Source organism: Narcine bancroftii, chromosome 5, assembly GCF_036971445.1.
Source record: "Narcine bancroftii isolate sNarBan1 chromosome 5, sNarBan1.hap1, whole genome shotgun sequence".
Taxonomy (NCBI): Eukaryota; Metazoa; Chordata; class Chondrichthyes; order Torpediniformes; family Narcinidae; genus Narcine; species Narcine bancroftii.
Genome location: NC_091473.1, coordinates 244,061,249 through 244,089,015, shown reverse-complemented (window position 1 = coordinate 244,089,015; position 27,767 = coordinate 244,061,249). Strand labels below are relative to the sequence as shown.

The 27,767-nt window shown below is 42.6% G+C and overlaps 2 protein-coding genes across 12 annotated transcripts in view; both read right to left on the bottom strand.

Annotated features, from left to right (window-relative positions):
• The window catches only part of LOC138765125 (lysine-specific demethylase 9-like), a 79,633-nt gene extending 73,848 nt beyond the window's left edge, over positions 1 to 5,785 (bottom strand). For both annotated transcript variants that reach the window (XM_069941910.1, XM_069941909.1), the window contains exon 1: positions 5,366 to 5,785. In XM_069941910.1, coding sequence (XP_069798011.1) covers positions 5,366 to 5,762 — 397 coding nt within the window. In that variant the 5' untranslated portion in view covers positions 5,763 to 5,785. The remainder of the gene's footprint in view (positions 1 to 5,365) is intronic.
• Positions 5,786 to 11,010: 5,225 nt separating this feature from the next.
• LOC138765124 (tyrosine-protein phosphatase non-receptor type 22-like) overlaps positions 11,011 to 27,767 on the bottom strand; it is a 104,441-nt gene continuing 87,684 nt past the window's right edge. For 4 of the 10 annotated variants that reach the window (XM_069941896.1, XM_069941899.1, XM_069941897.1 and 1 more), the window contains 6 exons: positions 25,607 to 25,634; positions 23,871 to 23,909; positions 23,520 to 23,614; positions 20,518 to 20,548; positions 17,411 to 17,491; positions 11,011 to 11,619 (listed from right to left, as the gene is read on the bottom strand). In XM_069941896.1, coding sequence (XP_069797997.1) covers positions 11,558 to 11,619; positions 17,411 to 17,491; positions 20,518 to 20,548; positions 23,520 to 23,614; positions 23,871 to 23,909; positions 25,607 to 25,634 — 336 coding nt within the window. In that variant the 3' untranslated portion in view covers positions 11,011 to 11,557. Of the gene's footprint in view, positions 11,620 to 17,410; positions 17,492 to 20,517; positions 20,549 to 23,519; positions 23,615 to 23,870; positions 23,910 to 25,606; positions 25,635 to 27,767 lie in introns of those variants that run through there. The other 6 variants (XM_069941900.1, XM_069941902.1, XM_069941901.1 and 3 more) reach the window with 5 other exon arrangements.

Here is a 27,767-nt window from a genome sequence, read left to right as displayed (position 1 = left end):
AGGAAATCAAACCACCCAGAGGAAACCCACACAGATACAGGGAGAATGTACATACTCCTCACAGACAACACTGGATTCGAATCCAAGTCACTGGCACTGTAAAGCATTGCACTATGCGAAGAAGAAATTTTTTTTAAGCTAAGGAGCTGACAAACTTGTGTTAATCTAGCAAGCACGTAATATTGGTAAACAGGTAGTGCATGGCAGAGTAAGATTCATTTTGAAGGATATCAAGTTCATGGAAGTTAGTCATGAATTGGGAACATTGAAATTATTGTCTAAAGGCACAAAATAGATAAAATTAAAACTAATTTAGTGGATAGACAACTTGACCATCTTACTCATGAACATCAAATAAAGGTTCCATTTGGCACCATAGGTGAATATTACAGATTTCACATTGTTAACTGGATAGCACAGTCAAGTGTAGTGGTCAGCTCAATTATTACAGTGCCAGTGACCTGAGCTTGGATCAGGCACTCTGAGGAGTTTGTCCGTTCTTCCTGAGTTTGCATGGGTTTCCTCCAAGTGCTTTTGTGTCCTTTGATATTACAAAGACTTATGGAATTAGTAGGCTAATTAGTCACATGGATGTATTTGGGCCACACAGATAAGTGGGCTGGAAGGGCCTGTTACTATGCTGTATCTCTAAATTTAAAAAATTAGACTGAAGAAAAGGTTGTTTTTCCTAGTTATTATCTTACATACCAGAAGCAAACACAAGCTGCAATTATCTGGGCTCTAAATAGAACCAGGACAGCTTTATTTTCTTAATAAGAAAAATGTTGGAAATACTTGAGATCAAACAGTATCCATGGAGAGAAAAAAAAAATCAGCCATTGGTTTGATATCCTTTCCTTAGGATTGTTCCTGACATCTGTTTTAAAGGCATCTTGGAATGCAGGACCCTCTGGAATGACCAATGGTCAGCCCTTGACGCCCAAGAAAAATATTTTATCATCAACACTTTCAACAATCAGCAGTTTTCCAATTTAATGAAGGATAAATCATGTATTGTGCACTGGACAAGGAACGCAGATTTGTTTAATTTAAAGAAATTAGTGAATCAGTTGGGATTATACGGCATTCTGGAAACTTCTATTGCTAATTTAGGTACTAATCAATAAATTACAAGATTTACCCAACTCAGCATCTTCTGCCTTGTATTCTCAGCTTCTGGGCTGTTAGTCTACTGCTGGTCTTTTACTATTGAAGAGCATATTTGACAAGTTGTGAAAGTATTAAGACCCTTCTAATTCTAAGCACACGTGTGTGTCATGTGTATATGTTCAGGAAAGTTCTTTGATTCACAGTCCAATCTCACTTTTCAGTCCTCCAAGTTCACCAGTTAATTCTTATACAGTGCAGAGTTCAGCATTTATGAATTTTCACCAGGCTCTGGTGCTTAAGGTTCTCGCTAGTTTCAAAGAGAGATTCATTGCTCGTTGGACATACACAAACTGGTTTATTTCCATCTGTCACTTCAGTGTCTTGACAAAGAAACTTGCCCCTTCAGGGTTTTCCAAATGATAATCTCTTCTTCCAGGTCACCAGAGTTCCTATTGTTTCCTTTGCTTCAGGTGAAATACTCGAGCCAGCTTGGTCCTCTTGTAAGGACCACAAGGATTATGCAACAGGTTGAACTCAGAACTCACAACCCATCTTCAAAATGGGGTTTTCAACCAAGCTTGCCAGCTTGTCATGTTGCAGACTCAAAAGGCACTGCAGAACTCCAACCAAATTCTCTCTCTTAGAGAAAGTATTTTCTCTCTCCCTGCTTGCAAAACCACATGATCTTCTTAGAACAGCAAACTGCAACCAGACAGATCGCGGAACCAGAATCAATTTCTTGAGCCTGGCCATCTTTTGCTTTCAAAACAGCAATCCATTTACTCCACAGCATCAGTCCAATTAAAACCCACTTGTGAAGTCTCCATAGGCATTCTTCAATGTAACTGTAAAGTCACTGTGGACATGACGTCTCTCCTTATGCATAGCTCTTACATTTTAAATAAGATCTGTTTTGTGAAGTATTTGTGTGTTGTGACCTACACTAAACCCCCACAATTGATCTCCTTTAAAAAACATTTATATATATAAAATATAATATAACCCATCACACTCTCCCTCATGAAAATGAGCAGTGACTGCAACTAAAAAGTTATGGCTGCTTTTTTTTGGGACATCCTAAAAACCATCTTTCATCAGTCAAGCATGCAAGTGGAAGCAAACTGAACTGCCGATCTAGCAAGATCTTGGGTGGGAAAAGATTAAACTGTTCATGATATAAAGTAACCATGACCAAAATCCATATTCTTTCTGTTAGTAACACATCCTATTCTGTACCTACTATTACTATCTTTCAGATGAGATGTTAAATCAGGTAAACCTCTAAGCTTTTGGCTAAAATTGAAAAAAAAAATTATATCAGAATTTTGGAGAACAAGGGTGCTTTCCGCCCAGTATACCAGCTAATAGATGCCAGTCATCCAAAACCTCAACAAATAATTGGTCATCATCAAATCACTGCTTGTGGGTCATTGCAACAGACGACATTTCTGTGACTGAGAAAGGGTATGGGGCATCCCAAGATTGCAAAAGACAACAAATTAAAGCGAAATTGCTTATATCCTTGGTCAACAAGAACATAATTGAGAAAGGACATAGCAAATTATAGCTATTGCGCTTTTTTAAACAAATTTGTCACCTCTGAAATGAACTTCATTCAAATAACACCAAAATCTGATTACAATTTACATTGTTACAAGGTTTTTTTAAAAAAAGCTTAATTTCCTAAATTTAATAGTTAATTCACTTTTAACCATCTCTACACTCTAATCCTATTGATAATATATTGTAATATTTAAATTAATCTCTGGGAAACATTTTACTCAAAATAGCAATTTCTAAGCAATTTATCAAATAGCATTTTCGAGAGGATCTTGACAGTATTATTTCAGCTAATTCACTGCTAAATCATGAACCCAAACTGATGAGAACTTCCAACTTGAAAAAAATGAAATTAATGGAGGTTAAAGTCTGTGATACAATGCAACTGAGAAGGGAAGAGTTTCTGTTTACATTGTGCTGTGAACTTCTCAAAGTGCCTTCTGATTTATGAACTAGTGACCCATCACTTAACTAGTGACCCATTGTGGATAAGCAACATCTCCTCACTTATCAGGGACGTACAATAACATCTGCACTTCCTGAGAAGACTGAAGTAAGAGGCAAGGCTACCAGCCAACATCATCTCAACCTTCTACAGGAGCTCTCCCAAGAGCGTCCTGGCTGGCTGCTTCACAGTGTGGTTCAGTTGCTGCAGAGAAAAGGATTGCAGGTCAATCCAGAGGAGCAATGGAATCTCTCTCCCCCTAATCAATGTGATTTGCTGGGATTGTTGTCTGAAGAGAGTGTACAAATGACCGAGGACCCCTTCCACCCCACACACAGCATCTTTCAGCTGCTCCCATCAGGAAAGAGATACAAGAGTATCAGAGCTAGCACCACCAGGCTGAGGAACAGCTTCTTCCCAAGGGCAGTAAGAATGCTGAATGATCAAAGGAACTGCTCACACTAACCATCCAAGACTCTCATTCATGAAACAATATTTATTTGTATATACAAATAATGTCCTGCATATACTTTGTATGTACGTGTGTTATGTCTGGTTATATGTCTGCGTGTTTTGCACCAAGGACTAGAGAATGCTGTTTCATCAGGTTGTACTTGTGCAATCAGATGACAATAAACTTGATTCTCTTCTGCTGTGGACACAAAGGCAGCCAATTTTACACATGAAGACAACACAACCAAAGTAATTGGTCCAATTTTAGTTTCAAGTGTACTGATTTAGAAATAAAGTTTCTGAACTAATCTTAGATGCCATTTGAAAACCACAAAATCCCCATTTTAAGAGTTTGCAGACACCACGGCCGAAGTAAAGACCCCATGCTCCAGAAACCTATCAGTTCAAACTGTGTACATAACCAACGTTTCGGGTTTGGATCTTTTCATCACAGTAAGTTAAGGAAAGCAGCTTTGTTTCATTTGAAGAAATTAATGAATAAGTTGGGTTTATATGACATTCCAGACGCTTCTATCACCACTTGAAGGAACAGTCCACAAATCACAAGATTTACTTAACTTAGCACCTTCCACCTTGTATTTTCAGTCTCTGGGTTGTTAGTCTACTACAGGTCTTTTATCATTTAGATAACTGAAAAGCATATTTGACAAATAATGAAAGTATCAAGACCATATCTTGATGAAGGGCTTAAGCCTATAACATTGATTATGTATCTTTATCTCTGCTATATAAAGTACACTGTTCAACCAGCTCAATCTCTCCAGCATTATTTTTTAAAAATCCCCAGTTTAACAGCGTCAATTGCGGCTGAGGTTTTGCATGCTTACAAGTAATACTCCTGAGATGTGTATCCATTCCATAAAATCATAGAACAAACAATACAGCAGAAAAACAGAACCTTTGGCCCTTCTTATCTGCACCAAGCTATTATTCTGCCTAATCTCACTGACCGGCATCCAATCCACAGCCCCTCACACCCCTCCGATCCACGTACCTGTCCAAATTCATCTTAAATGTTAAAATTGAGCCCGCGTTCACCACTTCAGCGGGCAGCTCATTCCACATTTCCACCACTCTCTGTGTGAAGATCCCTTCCCTCTCTTCACCAATGCCCTCTAGTCTGTATCTCATCTACCCTCAGTGGAAAAAGCCTATCCACATTTACATACCCTCATAAATTTAAAGATCTTCCTTTATTCCAAGGAATAAAGTCCTAACCTACTTAATCATTCCCTATAACTCCAGACAACACCCAAGTAAATCGTCTGTGCCCTCTTTCAATCTCACTGATATCTTTCCTGTAGTTAGGAGACCAAAGCTGCCCACAATGCTCCAAATTTGGCCTCACCAAGGTCCCATGCAACTTTTCCAAGGCATCCCAACTCCTATACTCAATGCTTTGAATATGGCAGCAGCTCTTTACGACCTTTGTCGCCTCGAATAGAGAGTTACTCTGCCGTTTACAGGGAGGGGGGGGGGGGGGGCTTACCTTGATGAAGGACTCAAGCCAGAACCGTTGGTTCTGCCCCTTTAAAGTTGGACCTGCTGAGTTTACTTCAATCACGGTGTCTGCAGACTGTCGTGTTTTCCTCCTGAGGACATTCCCACAGAGAGTTGGCATGCCTCCTCCAGGGAGGTGCCCGGAGGTTATGCAGCCCCCCCACCTGGTGTATCCCGTCTGCTGAGACGATTTACTGTGTGTGCTACAGCTACTTGGAGTGTTTTTCCTTATACCCGAGGCCCTAGCAGTACAAGTACCCCGGGAGGTGGACGTACCTTTCCTCGGCGGCCCGCCGTCGCTGTTCTCCTTCCTCGGCCTGTGTTTCTTCTCCTTGTCCCGGGGTAGATGCTGGTCCTTCGGGTTCTTGGGCTTGGGGAGGGCGGCGGCCGCCACGGTGACGGGGGCCGGGCGCGGGCAGGGGCCGGAGGCCGGCGCCGGCGGGCGCACCGAGTAGACGGCGGCCGGCCGGGCGCCGCTGACAGGAGGAGCAGGGGGCGGGTGTCGGAGCGCGGGGGCCGCCGCACCGCGGGGGAGGCCGTGGTGGTGAGCTTTGCGGCGCTTGGCCGCCGGGTGGGAGCCAGGAGCCGGGCCCGGGTCGGAGCCGAGGCCGGCCTCCCGATCCCGCGACTCCTTGTTCGGCGCCTTCAAGCGGATCAGGCCGAGCTGCGCCATCGCAAACCGGCAGTGACGTCACGAGCTGACAGAAGGGGCCCGGCGGAAAGAGCGGCGCGTGCACCGCAGCACGGCTCCCGGAAGCGGGGCAGTTGAGAGGAAGTGGCTGCGCGGGTCTGGCCGGCCGTGGGACCAGCTGGGCGCCATGATGGGTGAGGCAGGAGCTGCAGGCCCTCTCCTGCTGGCCCAAACGCCTCGACAGAACTCTCTCCAAAGTATTCAGGGAGGTGGGGCCTTCTGGCTCAGCCTATTAATATATACTGATTACTCTAGTCTATACGTGCCCCTTTTAAAACAGGGCAATGGTGGCCATTCCAAAAGAGGACATGGTCATAGGTTACTATATATAGTAACCTATGTGTGTGTGTGTGTGTATATATATATATATATTCTTTGGCTTGGCTTCGCGGACGAAGATTTATGGAGGGGTAATGTCCACGTCAGCTGCAGGCTGACAAGTCCGATGCGGGACAGGCAGACACGGTTGCAAGGGAAAATATATACACTGGCCACCGAGACAGAGGTGCACCAAAGAAGAGGTACAAGGACTGCCTGAAGAAAGCTCTTGGTGCCTGCCACATTGACCACCGCCAGTGGGCTGATCTCGCCTCCAACCGTGCATCTTGGCGCCTCACAGTTCGGCGGGCAGCCACCTCCTTGGAAGAAGACCGCAGAGCCCACCTCACTGACAAAAAGGAGGAAAAACCCAACAGCCATCCCCAACCCACCAATTTTCCCTTGGTGTCTGCTGTCCCGCATCGGACTTGTCATCCACAAATGAGCCTGCAGCTGACGTGGACATTACCCCTCCATAAATCTTCGTCCGCGGCCAGTGTGTTTAAAACATAGTTTTAATAAGATTTAAACGGTGCTGCAAAAAAAAACCAAACAAATGCAAACACTATCTATCTATGACCATGTCCTCCTTTGGAATGGCCACCCTAAATCATTATTGGTGGTCCCTCATTGGAAGCAAGACATTGTTGTGCAGTTCATCAGTGGGCACGAAGGTGACATTGCAGTCCCAGCCTGAGAGTCCAGCACTGGAAGTCCGTTTTTGCAATAACTGTGCCTGCTGCTGGGTGACACCATTCACGGTTTTCCATCAGTTTTTGGTAGCACCCGTCTTCAAGACAGTTGTCGGTTCCATAGCACAGGGCTCGCCCATGGGATCTGTCAGCAGCCGCAGCTTCTCGTTCTCTTGGCTGGATGCCGCAGTAGCGTAGGGCTTCCTCTATGGCGCTTGCGTGGACGACCTTGAGGTTTCCTTCCAGTCTTCAGTTCGCTATAGAGCAGCTGGCAAGGCATACGGTGGTCGTCCATTCTGATGATGTGTCTCACCCACTGCAGCTGGGCTCTGATGTTCAGGGACTCAATGCTGGTGGACTTGGCGCGACCCAAGATCTCTGGGTTGGAGACACGGTCTTGCCAATGAAGGCCAAGGATGGAATGGATGGCACACATGTGGAATTTCTCCAGTTGTTTGATGTGACGTCAGTGCAGAGTCCAGGTCTCACATCCACGTAGGAGAGAAGGGATGACCACAACTTTATAGACTTTCAGCTTTGAGGAGATGTGTTGATTGAAGTCAGCCAAGATGACGAGTTTGTTGCTGGTGGGGGTTGTCCGAATAGCCTGGTGCAGGCCCTCATAGAAACTTTCCTTGTCTTTGTCCGAATTCATGAGAGTTGGTGCACACATTGACAATGGTGATATGCCAGGATTTAATAAGAGAAAAGCAGAACTTCATGATACGTTCATTGATTCCAGTGGGTAGGGATGTTCTTCAGAAGAGCAGTTTTTAAAAAATATTTGATTTTTGATTTTTCAAAGACTCATCCAAATCCAATAAATAGAATTTTTCACATAAAATTCTCCGCATAAAATGATTTACAGAATCCTTATTTCCCCATCACCGCAGGACTTGATGAGTTAGATTAACTGAGATAAATTACACAACAGAAACCTGTGTGTGATGGAATTTTAAGTGCAACAGCTGTTGAATAGGGACCATCCCACTCTCTTGGCAGCAGAGACTTTGATCCAGTGGAACAAACAATCATTATGGCTGGAGACCTCTCGTTGCAGTGGGTGACCAGGACATCTAAGTGTCTTGTCATGCTCTTAGCGCTCCACAACACCTGCTGGGCCTACCTTCTTGACCGTCTCTTGGTCCCTTCTGCTCAATCCTCCAGGGTCAGACTTCATACGGTGAGATAGACGGATCCCCTACCTCACCAAAGGTCGAAGACTTGTCAGCTACCCTCACCTGGTGTATCCCGTCTGCTGAGACGGTTTACTGTGTGTGCTACAGCTACTTGGAGCCACAGGTGACATCTGAGTGTCAGGTGGGGACCAAAGGTGGGTGAGCTTCCTACCACCCTAGACACCCCATCCTAAAATACCACTAAAATAAAACGGATAATCAACGGATTTGTCCACATTGTTGATGCAAGAGATTGCAAATGTTGGAGGAAAGAAAACAACCCGCTGTAAGTATCTTCAAATTGAGCAGCATCCATGGAAGGAATTGATGGCCAGTGGACAATTTGAGTTAAAACCCTGCCTGCTGGCTAAGAGAGAAAAAAGGTAGGGAGTACCTTCTTGGTGAGGATTCTTAAGGATAGGATCTCTGAGCATTTGGAGAAGTACAATCTACTCAAGGATAGTCAGCACGGCTTTGTGAGGGGAAGGTTGTGTTTCACAAGTTTAATTGAGATTTTTTGAGGGGGTGACAAAGGAAATTGATGAGGGCAGATTCAAGATTCAATAGTGTTATATTACTTGAAATTTCTTTTTGCCTGCTGCAAAGCAGACAGATTCGCCACCACCAGAAGCGCCTCTTACAGTCAGTCTTACAGTTAGAGAGAGAGAGAGAAGCAAAAGAGAGTGCCCCCCAGAGTCACCGAGTGTCTGTAGATTCGCTTCCAGCACATCCGCAGCTCCATAGCCACAGAGTCCAGACCAAACCATTGGCAACTTGGGCTCCTGATCTAAACCTCCAATGCGGTCAGGAACCCTTCGGCACCCTCAGCACCCCCTCGCATCCCAGTCTGATACCTGGTACTCCTCCAGAACCAGTCTCCAGCAGTCGCAGGGCATGTCTCCTGCCAGCAGCCCACAGCTTCCGTGGGTTCCTTGCCTTGAGTTTCCAGCAGCCTGTCGCATGCACTGGTCCCTCAGTCTCAGAGCCCCTCACTGGTCCACCACTGTGGCACCATCCCATGGGTCATCTCCTCCACTTCTCCTCAGACGGGGGTGATCTTTTCGTCCTCTGGTTCCCTGCTCCAATCCTCTGCTTCCCCAGAGTCTGCAACCCTTCATGGTTGCTGCCATTTAATAGATGCTGCCATCTTGGGCGCGGACCCCGCGGTCACATTATCTCAAATAAAATCACCATTGATTCCCTCAAAGGGCTGTTCAAAGCACGTACGGAGCCGACGGCAGTTGACTGGGCAGCTTGACCCTGGGGGAGCGTGCATCTCCGCTCTCTCGCTCACTATGGGTCCGCACCAGCAGTAGAGGTGCCACTACAGCATCTCTGGTAGCACTGCCTTTTTCTAGATGTGATCTATGTGGATTTTAGTAAGGCATTTGAGTGGAAACCTACTCAGAAATTCTTTACAGACAGCGCTGGATTGAAACCCGGGTTGCTGGCACTGTAAGCATTGCAGTCACTGCTACGTTATCCATAATCTTATTAACGGCAGGTCAGATTTGAGGGGCCAAATGGCCTAATCCCACACTGAATGTGTGCGCTAATATGGCAAACTGCTGGTTCGAGGGTATGGGAGGGGGCGGGTTAAGAGGAAAGTAAATGCTGAACTAAGACATTTTCACAAACACTTCCTACTGTGCAAAATCATATTATTAAAAGGTATTCAGTAGCCTGCAAAGACTAGGCTCGTTCACAGCAATGCAGGGATTACTTAACTCTGTAGCCCCTTTTCCACTGGTATCCCAGTTAATTGGCTGTGCAGTGTCCAGAATAGGAAGCCCTTTGTGCCTTTTCCACTGGACCTCCTATAACTGGGAAAATAATGCTTTTACAATGAACACACTCATCCCTGAGGATCGGAGTGCTCTACCTTCAACTGGAAATGGGTGACTTTCTGACGTCCCCTTTCCACTGGTTTTATCAGCACACCAAAGTCAGCAAATACCAGGGATATGGGTAAGGGTAGAGGTGGTTAATCCCCGGGGTGAAGTGATGTCATTTGACGCTGGTGTTCAGACAGTGTTCCTTTTCCACTGGACCCTGTCCCAGTAAATACCCAGTTAATTCTTGGGACAGGGTGCCAGTGGAAAAGGGATTTGTGTGTCTAACCCTCTATTCTTTGGATTTTTGTGTCCATCGCCTTATGGCTCCATCTAGTGACTGCCTAGTGCATTGCTCTACTGCCACAGCAGGCGATGAATAGGCCATCACATTAAACCCAACAGATCATTCACTTTGCAAGTTTTCTGTTAATAGAAATAAAAATTGGATGCCTCCTTTCTGAAAGGCATTCCAAACCATTATAAACTTTACTTTTCAAGAACTGTATTTATTTTTTCATACCTCAATCTACCGTTAACCCTTCATCAAAGTATGTACTCTGTCCTCTTCGTACTCCCAAGTCTTGCACTGGATTGGTTCCACCCAAACTATTTATTCCTACCCCACCCCACTATGAATGCTGAACACTACGCCACTAGTTGGAGTAAATGGAATCTTTTCTCCACCTCCCATCGACATGATCTACTGGGATCGTGGTCTGAAGAGTGCACAAAAATCACTGAGGACTCCACCTCCCCAAACACACAGCATCTTTCAAAAGCTCATGTCAGGCATGAGATACAGGAGGATCAGAGCCAACACCACCAGACTGAGGATCACCTTCTTCCCACGGGCAGTGAAAATGCTGAACGACCAAAAGAACTGCTCACACTGACCATCTGAGACTCTCACATTCATGAAACTATTTGTATAGATGAATACTTGTCTTGCATATGTATTGTTTGTATGTATGTTATATCGAGTTGTGTGTCTGTGTATTTTGCACTAGGGACTGGAGAACACGGTTTTGTCAGGTTGTACTTGTACAATCAGATGACAGTAAACTTGACTTGTCTTGAGATACTCTCTGATCATTCTTTCCTACCACTTACTGCATTTACATGCTTCATGAACTGAAGTTATTCTACTCATACTTCCTGGCATCAACTTGCATATTTTTTGTGGTAAATAAAATAAGACCAATCCCAGTGAAAATACAAATTCCAGTGATTCTTTACTGATTCCAATACATTCACAGCAGATTGATTCCAGCCACTGAAAGCATCTGAAATAGTCATTACCTGTTATAAAGGAAAAAGTCTTCAACTTTCACACTCTGATTGATCCATCTCAAATGCACCCAAGTTGGTGTGCAATTAATTTTTGTAATTGGATTTTCCAACATTTTCCTTCAAATGAAGAAAAATACTGCTTTACATTTTAAAGGAGGTAACAACATGTTGAAATATGTAAATACGTCTATAACCACATAGTTGTTGAAATAGAAAACTACTTCAGAAAATATTCCTGGAGGAGAATCCTTTTTCTTCAATGGCCTGCGATTGAAATGCATAATTTCAGACTTGTTTTCAGTTGTGATTAGTTTGTTGTGGGGAAATTCTCCTTTTCTCTTGCAAGTGGAATTTCTTATCCCATGGGAAATGGAGTTTTGGAGGAGCAATCATCAGATGATCCTGGATGACGAACATCATTGCATTAGATTTCTGGCTGCGAGGGGATTTTACTAAGGGCAGTATCAAACCCAGTCTGGAGGAGGATTTCTTGATCCTTTTGGTTTCCCAAAACGATTCTTAAGTCCTGCAATAACAGAAAACATCGAACACTACAACAGAGAAAATGAATGTTCATGCTCCATTGGAGCTTTGACCACCCTTAAATCCTGCCATGTTTTGCTCCCTCTTATTCCAATCTAGTTTCATCTTCAAAGCAACTATATTATTGGCCTCAACCATTCGATCGGGTCCCAAGATTTTAATTCGTGCCACTCTGGCTAAAGTGGAAACCCAAGGCTGGAGAAACTCAGCAGGTCAAACAATGCACTTTATACAGCAAAGATAAAGATGCATAACCAACATTTTGGACGAGCAAAAACTACACTGTTTGACCTGGTGAGTTTCTCCAGCATCCATCGTGTTTTTATTTCAATCACAATGTCTGCAGACTTTCATATTTTACTTCCTCTTCAGTTTCTTCTTTGATTTATTTGTGAGGCCTGCTAAATTTACTCACCTTTTATTGTCTTACCAATGTAAAAGTAGCAAGGAAAACAGAATTATAAAGTCTCAGCATGAAAACTGGAAATTAGGACTAATAGTTTTATGCCCCTTAATTTTGTTTCACTCTATTTCTATTTTTCTCATTTAATACTCCAGCTTCACCTTAAAAGAATGTTTGATAAACACTTCAACCACTGCATGTGGTAGGTCAGTTCCACATTTTTGTTGCTTTCTGGGCTTTAAATTGATTCTCATGATCAGTTTCTTTTTGAGCACGAGGAGACCCAGTGAAAATTCTGGATCTGCATCTTTCAATGCTAGGAATCCAGCAATGCAAAGTTAATTCAATGATCAGTCCCAAAGTATTAATCGACTTTCCCTGTATCATAACTGGCCAATTTTGCAGTCGATTATCTAACTACAATATGAACTCATTTCTGTTCAACTTCCCTTATCAACCTATTGTTCTATCACTTATCACCATGGCAACCCTGCCTTTACACTATCAGAGATGATGTCTGAAAGGAAATTCAAGATCTTGAATTTGGAGGAAGCAAGGCAGTCAATATAAAAATAATAGGGGATTTCAACTTCTCCAATAATAACTGGAATTGCTTTAGTGGCTGAGAGGAAGCAGAACTTTTAAAGTATTTCTCAGAGACTTTTGACTCACTGTTCTCATGTCTTGCAAAAGAAAGGGGAAGACTGCATCTAATCTTTGGGCATATAGCTGACAGTGGGACTCTGGAACAAATTACCATGGATAAAAGGAGGAGTTAGTAAGATATCCAAATGGGCATAAAGATGGGCAAGTAGTCTACATGGACTTCAGTGATGCCTTTCACAAGGTCTCAATTGGGAGATTGGTCCAAGAGACCAAACCCAGGGCAAATTTGGCAAAATGGATCTGAAATTGGCTTGGTAATAGGAGACAGAGGCTAGTTTTGCAATTGGGTGTCTGACCAGTGTTGGACCCTTGCTGTTTGTTAGATGAATGTGAAGATATATGATTTGTAAGATCAAAGCTAGCACAGGGATTAGTCATTGGTAGTGTGGTTGATTATAAGGTCCATCCAGTTAGAAACAATATTGATAACATGGTGAAATAGGAATAGAAATAGCTGTGAGAATTTAATCCTGAAGAATTGTGATATTTTGGAAGGACTAAAGCCATGAATGGTAGATCCTAGCAATTAGCCTGGAACAGACAGATCTTGGCAGAGAAGTCCAAGAATCCCCAAACACAGGTGAAAGATGATGAAGAAAGCATTTGCCTTCATCAGGCAGGAAATAGAATGCAAGAGCAAAGGAAATATAGCGCAGCTCAAAAAAACATGGCTAGTTCACAGTTGAGGACCTGTGCATTTCTGGTTACAACATATGATTCCACCATAAGGGGTAAAAAGGGGATTCACTAGGAGATGTCTATTATGGAGAACTTGAGTTATGATGAGATACTGGATAAGTGGAATTTATTTTCTTTGGAACATAGAAGGCTGAAGGGTAAAAGGTTCATTTCCTGTGTTGTGTGGCTTGATGACTCCTTAACGATGAAGTAATGGATGAGTATGATTTGGGGAAATGTGAGGTTATCCAGTGGTTACAGGGCTGGAAAAGTTAAGAAACCAAACAAGTTCTTAAGTACAAGGATGACCATTATTAAGTTCAGACATTGCTATACTATTATATAGGTCAATAAGCATAGGATTGCTGGGTGAACAGGATGCTGTGTGTTAGAAAAATGGTGGAAGAACTTTGGATAACCTCCATTTAGCTAATGGTGAAAGATGGGAAAATCAGTGTGGGTAGTTTTGGAATAGTTGTGTCTGGAAGCAACAAAGGCAGGGATGAGTGTGGCACTCAGCTGATCAGCCATAGCAGGACATTACTTCACAAGTCTTGATGTTGAACAGAATATGTAGCTGGAAGTGCAGTTTAGGTTAATAGGGGAAACCAAAGTTTTGAATAACTTGATTCAGCTTGAGATGGTGGCCAGGCAAAAGATGGGTTGGTTGCTAGGGAATTGTGCTTGGCAGCTTGGGCATCAGTGGAGAAACAAACAGTTGACATTTGAGGGCAATGATCTTTCATCAGGCTCTTTCTCATGAAAGGTCATTGACCTGCCACACTTGCTCCATTTCTTTCTCTACACTAAAATTCTGACCCAATCAGCCTTTAGTATTTTCATTTCAGATTTTCAGCATTTTCCGTGTTTTGCTTTAGACGGAATGGTTTTTGTTGTGAGGGCAAAGATCATAGTTTCCCAAGGTTAAATTATGGCCCATATAGAAATGGATATGGGACAAGCAGTCTGATGATAAATAGGCAATGTGGAGATTAAATGAAACAGTGGTGAAATAGGTCAGCATACATTTTGGACCCTGAGGCTTTGTTCTATTTTAACCACATAAAACACAGAGATTGTTGTGAAGCAAGCAACATTTGTTGGAAAACTGCACCTCTCAGAAAAGTTTTCAATGTACTTACTTATTCATGAACCAGTCAAAAACAATGTGCAACAGAGATATTATTTGAATATCTCTTTAACAAGAAGAGAAAGGGTGAGAGAGTAGGACAGTTATTGGTGTTGATCAATTAATCTGGAGCGTATGGAATCACTGCTTTTAGAACATGAAGCAACCAACTAGTGTTAGTCACACTCTCCCAATGTTTCCTTGTGTCTACAGTGAAGCTTGATCCAGGCTTTAAGTTACTGATAACGAAGAGTTTTGAGGTGAGAAAAAAAAAGTAGAACATTGTAGGTTGGTTGGGATGAAGTTTGCAGGTAAATGGGACAGATTTTGGGTCAACTTCCATGCTCCTGCTAGTGGCTGACCAACTTGAATAACCAATTTAATTAATATACCCACAATCCTCTGCATTTCACCAAAAGCTCCATCAATCATCAGAAACAGGACAATGAATAACTTGATATTGTAAGTGTAGCTTCCACTCTACTGCCATCATCTCAGCCCTTGCCTGCATCTCCTCCATTTCCCGAACATCTGGCCTGGCCCCTAGATGCAACAAGGTTGGGCACTGGGAGGTCCCCATTATTGCAGAAGACAGAGTGAAGGTGCTCACTGAAATTATCTCCCTTGTCCTCACCTACCTCCCCACTAGCCTCTGCCTCCAACGTATCCTTCCCAACTTCTGCCACCAACAATGTGATACCACCTCCAGATACATCATCCCCTCTCTACTTTCTGCAGGCCAGCTCTCTCTGTGATTCCCTCGTCTACTCATCCCTTCCCACCCATCTCCCCCTAAGAACCTATCCTGTGAGCACAGGAAATGTTACACTTGTTCCTACACCTCCTCCCTTTTCAGGGCCACAAATAGTCCTTTCATGTGAGGCAACACTTGTGAATCTGCAGGGCTCATCTACTGCATCCGGTGCTCCCATTGTGGCTTCCACTACATCGGAGAGACTGGACGCAGTCTGGGAGATCATTTCATTGAGCACCTTTGGTCTGAACTGCTGCAATAACAGGGACCTCTCAGTGGGCAACCATTTTAATTCTGTGCCCCACTTCCATGCCAACATGTCTGTGCAAGGCCTCCACAAGGTCATTCTCAAATTGAAGGAACAACACCTTACATTCCATATGGACACTCTCTCCAACTGGGTGGCATTAACATTGATTTCTCTAGTTTCCAATAGGTCTCTCCCCTGTCTCTCTCTCAGTCTTTTTACCTCCAGCTCCCCACCCCTTCCCTCTCCACACAGAGAGCTGCATCACTTTTCAGCTTTTTTTTCTCTTCTGTCCTCCCACCCATATCCTAGTGTGATCTCTTGTAAGTTGGCATGTACTTATTCCCCCTGCCCCTTCTTTCCTCCTCCCCTCACCTTTTATTCAGGTGCCTGCCTGCTTTCTGCTCATACCTTGAGGAAGGGTTCAGGACCAAAATGTTGCTTTTACATCTTTGCTTCCTATGGACATTGTGAGACCTTCTCGGTTTCTCCAGCATTTTTGTGTATTGCATTACACTTACAGTGTCTGCAGACTTCCCTATAAGGCAACTCCATTTACTGCACAGAAAAAAGAATGGAAAATGTACATACATTTTGGAAATATTTTTCCAGAATAGGATATTGGATAATACAGATGTGTTCAGTAATGAAGCTCAGCCTGATTTCCAGACTTTGGAAAACCAAGCAAATATTCCACAGCTCTGTGGGCTGTAGATGGAATGAGAATTTTGTCGCTTAAAAGGAAGGTTGAATATTGTAAGAATACCAGTGGGGACATCCCGATACTATGCACATTATTATTTTCACTCTGATTATTTTCATTGGAGCTTCAGAGTCCAGTGCTACTTTTGCTCTTGGACTGAATATTGATATCCTTCCCCACTACACACCATGACTGCACTGGACACCACCTACTAGCCGTTCTGCCACACCCCATCAAACCTTGTTTGGCAGGACCTAACAAACCAAAGACCTCAGCCGTCAGAGGGTGCATGGAACCCTGAACCCAGGGTCATGTGCCCATGCCCATCCCAGCTTGGAAATGTATCACACAACGCTATGTGTTACAGCACAGAAACAGGCCCTTCAGTCCACCTAGTCTGTGCCAAACTATAGTTCTGCCTAGTCTCTTGACCTGGACCCAGATCACAGCCCTCCATACCCTTCCCACCCACATACCTATTGAATTAAAAAAATGTTAAAACAGATAGCATCATCTCATTCCACACTCACCACTCTCTGTGTGGTTCCCTTTGAACCTTTCACCTTTAACCTCTGACCTCTAGTTTTTGTCTCACCTAACCTCTGTGGCAAAAGCCTGCTTGCATTTACTCTATACCCCTCATAATTTTGTATACCTCTATCAAATCTCCCTCATTCTCTGACACTCCAGGAAATGAAGTACAAATAAAGGTTGGCGTAGCGGTTAGCACAACGCCAGCGATCAGGACCAGGGTTTGAATCCCGCGCTGACTGTAAGGAGTTTGTACGTTCTCCCTGTATCTGCTGAACCAGATCCCTAATATCCCTCAAAAACAGAGGTTCCCTATGCCTGCTAACTTTGCCTTTAATCCTGACAGGAATATACAAATTCTGTACTCTCAAAATTTTACCTTTGAAGATCCTCCACTTACCTCACATATCCTTGCCTAAAAACAACTTATCCCAATCCACACATTCACATTTCCTCAAAATTTTGCCTTTCTCCAATTTAGGATCTCAATCCAAGGCCCAGATCTATCCTTCTCCATAATGAACTTGAAAATAATGGCATTATAATCACTTGGTCAAAAATGTTCCCCTACACAATTTTTACCCAATTTACCACGATGGCTCAATGTCCTGGCCAATGAGGTGGGCACCAAGTATCAGATTCTGAATGGAGCAATAAACTCACCAAAGTTTAGAAAAGAGCGACTTGGTTCTGTGCTTGGTTCAGTCACAGGCGGCCTGGTTAGAACAGGAACACTGCTTATTGCTGTAAGCACAACAAAGAGAGACAGAGGTGTGCAACATTGCATCAACTCTATTGACCAACATGCACTCACTGGATTGGTGGCAATCTCCAGGAAGACATGTTTAAAACTCAAAATATGTAATTTATTCAGGTAAGTAATAATCTTTACATAATAAACAAATGATTGTTACTTAAAAAAAATCAAGATGCAAGTTTATGAAGTGTTTTCTCAAATCGTTATGGCTCTATTATTTTATAATTGATGCACAATCCATTGCATAAAGACTGAAGTTATTGGAACTGAAGGCTTTTATTAGCAAGAGATGGACAGCATCCCTTGTGTTGCTGGCTCACACTGACCTGGACTCAAACTGGGTGCAGGCTTGTGACATGACAGATTTTATGTGGGAGAAAGTGGAGGAATCACAAGCCAGCCAGTGAGAGCAGGGTCAAACATAAAAGGTCATGTCATTTACATATTAGTGGCTTCACCTCAATAATCTCTGAACTTTTCAGGATATCTACCATTGCCATTGGAAACACCCAACATTTCGGTGCAAAGAAAATTCTCATAATACTGTACAGCAGGGGTTCCCAACCTTTCTGTTCCTCTGTACCCCTTGGGCATTTTTATAGGTTCCCGTGTACCCCTAAAAATTAAGGATTAAAAAAACCACAGCATTGTGCAATCTGACTGCAGATTACAACACTATGTATTGTACAGTAGTGGTTATTCTCTCAGGCCCAATGTACCCCCTGAAAAGTGCAAATGTACATGTACCCAGGTTGGGAACCTCTGCTGTACAGCAATAAGAAAATTAGTGGAAAACGGAGTAATTGAGAGATACATCACAGAAACAGATCTCTGGCCCACTGAATCTGCATTGACAATAAAGCAAGCTGATCCCATTTTATTCTTCCCACATTCTCCCGAATTCTACCATTCATCTCACGCACTGGGTACAGTGGCCACTCAGTTTACCAGTCTGGGATGCGAGAGGAAAATGAAACCCAGGCACTCACAGAACCATGCCAACTTCACAGGAGACAGCACTGGAGGTCAGGATTGAACCCAGGCTGCGGGGCGTGGGAAGCATTCACTTTACCAGGAACACCATTATGCTATCCCAACTCTGTTTTGTTGTTGTTGATTAGCCAGGATGTTCAGAGTAATTCTCATACTCTTTTTTGAAATGATGCCATGGGATAATTTACTGCTACTTACAGTAAAGATGAGCATTCTGTAATAACTCATCCAAGTAATGACATCTCCAGGACCACTAAACCAAAGCATTTTAGAATTTCTATCTCAGAAAAAAAGATTGCTACTAATTATGTAAAAAAATGTCAATCTGTGGAAAGGTACTGTTCAGACAATGTTTATGGTGTTACGGACTGAGGGAGAATGTTGATCAGAACACTGGGATAGTCACGTTTTATAAAGTCACCTGGAATGCATTTCCAGGGTGGTGGTGGAGGGTGGTACAATAGGGACATTTAAAAGACTTAATTAGGCACATGAGTATCTGAAAAAAAGGATTATGGGATGTGGTTGGGAAGGTTTAGATTGATGTGGAGTAGATTTAAGTAGAGTGGTGCACTGCAGTGTGAACAAGACAAACAAATTACGAACGCTGTACTACAGGCTTTAATTAGCTTAAAACTAGCACACAGGGTTCAGTATCCCTCCTGCCCAAGGAGCCGGCATAAGTCTTTATGTGGGGCCGGTGATTGGCAGGGAGTCGATGGAGCCAGCCTCCCAGGTTATCTCCCTGCAGGTACAATGGGTTTCCCCCTGCAGTAGGCAGTGCAGGAGTGTAGACAGGTGCAGGCAGTCATAGACAGTCCAGTGGCTGTATCACCACAAGTAGGTAAGCACAACATCCTGGGTTGAAGGGCCTGTACTGCACTGTAATGCTCCATTCCATTGGAATCATTCACAAGGCAGCATTGCTGATAAGCACAGGTGAAGTCCAAGCTCTGCAGAAGGGTCGGAACCCATGACCTTTGAAATAGAGTGGAATGTTCCAAGAAATACAGTAAAAACACAAAACTGGGGAAACTCAGCAGGTCAAGCAGTATACAGCAAAGATAAAAAGATTCATAACCAACATTTTGGGCTTGAGCCCTTCATCAAGGTGCTCGAGTTTCCCCAGCTTTGTGTTTTTACTTCAATCAGGGTGTCTATAGACTTCTGTGTTTTAGTCCTGAGAAATATGCCGAGTTATAGCAGGGGATGGTAGTCACGGTGGGGAGCTGGCTGACGGAGGACCTCAGTTTTCTTCAGGCTGACTTCCAGGCCAAACATTTTGGCAGTTTAGGAGATTAGGAAAGCTCATCTGTTTCATGAAAATTAAATGGTGAAAACATTCAGCGGGTCAGCCAGCCTCTGTGGAAAGACCGATGTTGGCCACATATAGATCCTGCGGTTGCTGAACTTCCTTGCAGAGAATTGGAGAGTGAGAACCCTCATCAACTTGCAACACATGCACCTCATTTCTCAGGTTCTAACAGTCCTTGCAATCTTTGTTCATCTCTTTGGCAAGGCTTTAAAAAGGAAAATAAAAAAGCAGATCCACTGGTAAGCCACAAGGAGCAGGAGAAAATTATTAGTTCCTTGAAAAAGGCAGTATATCTACTTGTGGTGATACACCACTAGTATTCAGCAGGGGGCAACCTGTGTACCTGCAGGAACAGCCCTGGAGGATAAGTCAACACCTGGCCGGCTGTCAATCAGCCAACCTGAATGGACCAAGCCCCATCAGGTCGGCTGCCAATCACCCTCCAGGATATAAGCTACATCCGGCCTCTTGAGGTCAGTCTCAGTGCCAGCACAGCTACTCTCACAGTCAGCTCTGTGAAAGTTTGTGTGGAAAAAAGCCTTTTGCACAGCCTTTATGCTTTGTGTCTGCTTTTCTGCTCGATAGTGCATCACACTACTGGATGAAGAAAGGCAAAATGGGGCCTTGCAGTGAGATCCTATATCGTCTTATTAATTAAACATTCTAACATCTATAAATATTAATTCCAGAAAAAAATCCACTCACTCTTTTTCATATTTCGTAGAATTTTCATACTCTGCAGATAAAGGCAAAAAAGAGTGTGAATTACAACTAGGATTGGCACAATGCTCTGAATTACAACTCTTATCACTTGATTTACTATCCTTACCAGCAGCAGATTTAGAAACAGACCTGGGGAATGGAAAGGGCAACCTATAACTGGCAATTTCTTCACTGAAACAAGAACTAAAGGTTGGATTTCGCTTGAAGGTAACTGAGTGAAAATGGTTACGTACATTTACGTTGGGCATTAGATGGGCAGATTTCACTAATTTCACAGGACTAACCTTAAATTGTGAATGGGATGCAATTGGATTTAAAAAAAAATTATTTGCTCTGGTTCTGATGTTGAAATGGATCCAGAAGAAACCCTACAGGAGTGAAATCAGGAAACAGAATTTCAAAGCACAGGATGGGGAACCTAGAACATGCTTGACCCAAGTCTGAGTCAATTGCAATGTTGAAGAATGAGGCTGAAAGATATCAAGAGAGGTGGAGAAAATGCTGTGGCAGTGCAAGTCATCCATCTGCAGTAAAGTAAGGTCCATAGGCTGAATGGCCTCCTTGAAATGAAATGTAATCCCAGTGTATCAGCTCTGCCTGTGGAATTCAAAGGTTCTGCAGCTGATACAATGAAAACGGAAAAAAATGGTTGGTGCACAAAAACTAACATTTCGTAAGAGGGCCAGCAATTAGAGGGCATAGACAAAAGAAACATGAATAAACAACCAGAGAGAAGAGGAGAAAGTTAGAGTTTTACAGCAGCAAACCAGCCCTTTGGCCACACTTGCCCACCTGAGCTTGTCCCATTTAAGATCTTGAGGTCTCTAGGTAAGGTAATATAGTTATAGTCTTAGTATTCATTTAGCACAAATGTTACTTGCCATTTCTGAGCTCATGAATGAACATTGCATAGGTCTTTCTGTATGGAGGCACAAACTGCTTCATCACCCAAGGAGATGCAAATAGATTGAGCATAGTTCAATCAATATTAAACACCCCTTTCTAATGAAAGAGGGACTATTGATGAGGGAGCTGAAGATGATTGGTCCTCGGATGATGCCCTGATAAACTCCTGCATTGGAACATTTACCTCCAGCTACCACCACCACGTTCCTTTGGGCGAGGTACATCTCTAAAAATTGGCATGGTTTCTCTCTTTGCCGCCCATTGACTTCAGAGTTCACAGGGCTCTTCAATATTACATACAACCGAATGCTGGCCTGATGTCGAAACAGACACCGCCACCTCTCCTCTGGAAATGAACTCCCTGGTCTATGTTTAGGCCAAGCCTGTGACACATTCTGGAATCAAATGGCCTTGGAAAAACTCGAACTGAGCAGTATCAGGGCAGGTTATTGGTAAATAACTATTGTTTAACAACACCATCAATAATATCTCCATCGCATTGTCGATGACTCGCCTCATCATGCAGGAGTTAACTAGAGAATATATTGAAACCAAACAATGATGACATTAAACTGGAGTCAGATGAAAGATCAGTTTGGACAAGGACACAAGGTTACTTTCTCCACAAGCAGATTAGTATTCAGTTTTATTTTCACGTATTTATACCTGTATAGTGAGATTCATTTTCTGGATTACTTAAAAAAAAAAATTAGCATTTCCATACTTCATGGCTAAATTCACAGCTATTATGGACAAAACATTGTAGACATATAAACATTTTATTGGCTTTCAGATTTCACATAGCCAAGTTAGAAATGGAGGAATTTCTTAGTCATTTCAATAATAAGATGCAGAGAGGGTGAGCCAATTTAAGTTCCTGGGAGTAATTATTTTGGAGGTCCTATCCCAGACAGCAACACGTGAATGTCATTGTGAGGAAAGCACATCGGCACTTCTTAAGGAGTTTGCAAAGGTTTGATATGACATCAGAATCCTTGCCAACCTTCTACCAATGTGCAGTGGAAATTGTGCTGACCAACTGCATCATGGCCTGGAATGGGGACGCCAATACCTTGGAGTGGAATGCCCTTTAAAAGGTAGTGGACACAGCTCTAGACAAAGCTCTCCCCACCATCGAGATAATCTACATCAAACACTGCCGTGGGAGAGCAGCACCAATCATTAGGGATCCACACCATCCAGGACATGTTCTGTTCTCGCTTTTACCACCAGGAAAGAAAGGTAGGTGCCATAAACATCGTACCTCCAGGTTCAGAAACAGTCACTACCCTTCCACCATCAGACCATCAAATTTTGTGCATTATTTATTATTGAATATTTATTTTCTGTATTGCACAGTTTGTTTGATCTTCTTTCTCCCTTTTGTATAGATATCTTTTCTTGAGTATGTTTTTTTTTGCACTACTGATAAAAAATTCTGCCTGACTTATAGGAAAAAGAATCTTGGGATTGTATGCGATGTCATGTATGCACTCTCTAACAATAAACCTGAACTTTGAATTCAGTAACATTTTTTTCTAGTAATACTTCAATAAATTATTTAACTTTAAAATTGGAACTATTAAGGAGGGGTCACGGTTGATAAAGTGCGCAGCCACATGATGTTCCAGATTGGGGGAATGAAAGTAAAACTGGCTACCACATAGAGGAGACAAATGAGTCATTAGTTCAATTAAAATCTAGCTAGGTAAGTATGTGAGTGAAGGAATAGGGGACTATGTTAATGGGGATTGGTGGTGGGAGAAGGGGTGAACAAGATGGTTCGTGTAAAGTCAATCATCAGTTATCTGAGCCAAATTTAGTGCTTATAACTTTATTTAATTTGACATTATTTCTGGTTTCTCACTGCACTACCCAAAACGTCCCCAAAATACTTCCCTAAATGCTGCTTGTTGACATTAACCATTTCTGTAGAAAATGCTTTTTAAAGTAAAACTTTAGCAAAACATAAGAGGGGAATTCTCTACTGTAAATAGCATAATCTCACTTCTAATACCAGGGTTCTCCCTGAAGGAACGTCTCGACTATCTTCACTGAACAGAAGGAATCTTCCTCACCTTGCTCCTCGCAAAGAGCTTATTAGGATCAGGTGAGGATCTGGGACTGTATGTCTCAGAAGATGTAGCTGTGGCAGAGGCAGCCTGTGGCAAACCTGTGGGCAGATTTAAATAAAAGTCACACTAAAGAAATAAAGCACAGAAAGCTTCAGTTATGAATCCCAGAAGACACTAAGGAGTCAAAGGGATCACATAGGTTTCCAGTGAATTCATCAGACGGAAGGACCATTGGGAATTTACCATGCCAATCATCGGTTACAAGTATAGAAAGAATCCTTTAAATAATTTAAATATAAAAAAATTAGCATCACATACACAAAGATTTACATTGCAAGAGTAAATGATACTCACTCAATGAACTTGGAAGTACTAATGAATCAGCCTTTCTATCTATAAGAGAGGAAAGGTCGATGAGTAAATTGCCTTCTGGCCATTAGTTCATCTTCCTGTAAAGTCACACTTCACTTTCCTTCCCCAAAAAATTAAAACTCAGGGAGGCCTGTTATGAGCAGTGACATTAAACAGATTCAAGAATTTAAAACTTCACCCAACAAAACAAATGAACGACAATCCTTAAAATTCCCAAAATATGCCAATCGTGAGAGGTTATGTTTTTAAAAATTAATTTCTGAACCGTGGCCATTGTTGGCAAGGCCAGATTTGTTGTTTGTCATACCTTTTAAAAAGGTAGCAATGGTCTGCCTTAAACAATTGAAGGTTTTGTATTAGTTACTAGTATCAATATCATTACACAAGAAGATGGAGGATCTTGAGATAGTTTCTTAAAAGAATTACACAATGTACAACCAAGTTAAAATGAAGGGACTTGGATTAAACCTCGAGCTTGTGTTTTTTCAAGCATTTGCTGTTTTTGACCTTTTATGGTGGGAGAGGTTTCAATATTAGCATGCGGTATGTGAGCAGGCAGTACATTCCACAACCACAGTGTGGCAGTGTTAGAAAGAGGTAGGCTGCTTTTCCCCAGGATGTTATTGAGTTCTTTTGCATGTTGAGTTATTTGTAACTTCATACATCAGATGCAGGCAGGTTTGCAGCATTTAGTACTGTACTGTACTAATGTGTTTTGTCGCAATGTTTCATGTTTCCAACCATGATTAATTGGTAATAGAATAATATGTAATTGCTATTAATGTAGTTAACATTCACATGCAAGGGCAAGGAACTAGAGCTATCAACATTTTTTACTATCAGAATTAGAGGTATGATTTTGGGCGGCGTGGTTAGCACAAAGCTAGTATTTCACCAATAGCACTGTGTTAATATCCAGTGCTGTCTGACAGGAGTTTGTATAGGGTGTTCCAGTTTCCTCACACCCTTCAAAAACCTAGGGGGATCGGTGTGTTTTGGCGGTGTGGGCTTGAGGGTTGGAAGAGCTTGATACTGTGCGGGATCTCTAAATTTAAATTTTTTCCTCTGTTGAGGACCATTGCTTAAATAGAAGAATTATTGAGGACCCTTTCCATTCACCACACAGGATCTTTGACCCACTACCATCAAGAAGGAGGTACAGGAGCATCAAACTCAGGAAGGCCAGGCTGGTAAGCAGCTTCTTCCCGTAGGCGTGAGATTGATGAACAGTATCCTGTCACCGAGTAAATCATACTAAAATACTGTATTTATATTTATTTTGAATTATATATTTATGTGATTTATGATGTGGTGTGTACAGTATAGACCAGAGAAACACTGTTTTGTCTGGTTGTATATGTGCAGTCAGATGATAAAATATGTGAACTGGATTGATAGAATTATTGGAGTTGTAATATGTACTGGCCAAATAGTTATATGAATTACAGGCAGGGTTGTTCACTGATGTGTTTATTGGTGGGGTTATCAGCTCTTCCTGATACAGGCATTATTAGCAAGTAATTTTATGATCAAGGCTAATATTTACCAATATGGTTCATAACTATTTGAGTTACATGTATAATAAAGTTAGGAGAATGATTGGTTTTAACATGGTCACATGGATCCATTTCATGTCTTGGAACAGCCACACAAAGTGTTGAAATGATTAATTACCTTTCACTTAAATTTTTAAAAATAATAAATTTACATCCACTCACCCTTCCTAAAGCCTCTCAACTTCAAACTCTGCAAAAAAATGGGTCAAATGTTGTTTACTGTTTGTGGTTAAATTAATTGAGTTTTGACAGAAACTGTATAGTTTGTTTCCCATAGGGAGACCCAGAAAGATGTCAGGTTTGGTGAACAGGTACCTAAGCAAAGGTCTGGATCCACTGCAATTCACCTAGCATCACAATCGCTCCACAGCTGATGCAATATCGCTGGCTCTCCACTCATCTCTGGACCACCTCAAAAACAGCAATTCATCCATACAGCTGCTCTTCATCAACTGCAGCTCAGCCTTCGACACATTATTCCCTCAGCGCTGGTCAAGAAGTTCCAAACCCTGGGCTTCTGCACCCCATTCTGCAATTTCATCCTTAACTTCCTCATCGGAAGACCACAGACAGTACGAATTGGAAACAATGCCTCCACCTCACTGACGATCAACACAGGCTCAGCCCACAACTCTACTCACTATACACCCATGACTGCGTGGCCTGGCATAATTTCAATGCTATCTACAAATTTGCTGGTGACACCACAGTTGTCAGCAGATTAACAAACAGCAATGAGGAAGCGTATAAGAGTGAGATAAATCAGCTTGTTGAGTCGTGTCACACCTACAAACTTGGGATCAACATTAGCAAAACTAAGGAAATGGTTGTGGGCTTCAGGAGGAAGTCAGAAGAACACGATCCAGTCCAATGCAAGGGCTCAATGGTGGAGAGAGTCAAGAACTTCAAATTCCTGAGTGTCAACCTCTCTGAAGATCTGCCCTGGAGCCTCCATGAAGAAGGCTCACTAACAGCTATACTTTGTGAGGTGTTTGAGGAGATTTGGTATGTCACCGAAGACTCTCAAAAATGTCTACAGGTGTACCGTGGAGAGCATACAGGCTGTTTGCATCACTGGTATGGAGGTTCCAACATTCATGACAAAAAAAACTTCAGAGGGTTTTTAATTCAGCCTGTGACTTCATGGGCACCAGACCACTCCATCGAGGACATCTGCAAGTGTCTTAAGAAAGCAGCCTCCATCTTCAAGGACCCCCACCACCTGGCCATTCCCTCTTCACTGTGCTATCGTTGAGAAAAAGGTACAGGAACCTAAAGACAAGGACTCAGGAGCACAAAGACAGCTTCTTCCCCTCCACCATCTGATTTCCTGAATGATCAATGTACCAAAGGCACTACCTTACAATGACTTTTCATGCACTATTCTTATTTATTGGTTGCAAATAAGGTGATTTGTATGAATGTTTATTCTGTGACGCTGCCGCAAAACAACAAATTTCGTGATTTGTTCATGACAATAAATTTGGATTCGGATTCTGATGTTGAAATTCATCTTCAATGCATTAGAAGAGCCTTTGAACATTAGACCTGACAAACCACATGGCACTCACCATTTCGTCCTGTGTGCTTCTAAGATCTGGACTATGGATATTAAGCCTCTAGACACTGAAAAGATAGTCTTCACAAAACGTTCCAAATTAATTGGAACCTCAGAGAGCCAACGTCTGCACCCTCTACTCAGCCAACAACCCAGCAATGATGTCCAAGTTACATACCCAACACTGAACATTCAAAAGAGCTATTCTGCCCTGAGATCTGATACTGGAAACGTTTCCCAGACAGATAGAGAAAAAGATTCAAGGATTTGCTCAGACGCTTCCTGAGAAAACACAACATCCTTGCAGATTTCTGGAAACCTTTAGCTCGTGACTGGAGGAGGAAGATTTGTGATGGTGAGACAAGTGTGTTGGCCCTGCACAAGGTGGGCATTACATCATAAACTACCCACCCAACCATCCCATTAGGCAATCCCTTCCCCATACAGACTGCATCATCAGGTACACAAGAATCTAGAAAACTGGGGGAGAAATAAATCTTCCTCCACCCTGAGGAAGAAGGGAAGAGAAAAAAAGGTACTGTAAAGCAAGGCATTACACCAGAGGAGAGGCTTAGGGATACATCTCAAAATCTGGCGAGAGGTAGAATCGAAGGAGCATTCAGGAAAGAATACCCAGTGGCAAGGGATGAACAGACTGGAGGTTGCAGAGAAGAAAAGGCCTGATAAATAATGAACCAACTAAAAGCACTGGTAATGATTTTCAGTGTCGCACCTTTGCAGACAGAAGGATCAGTGAAGGTTCAG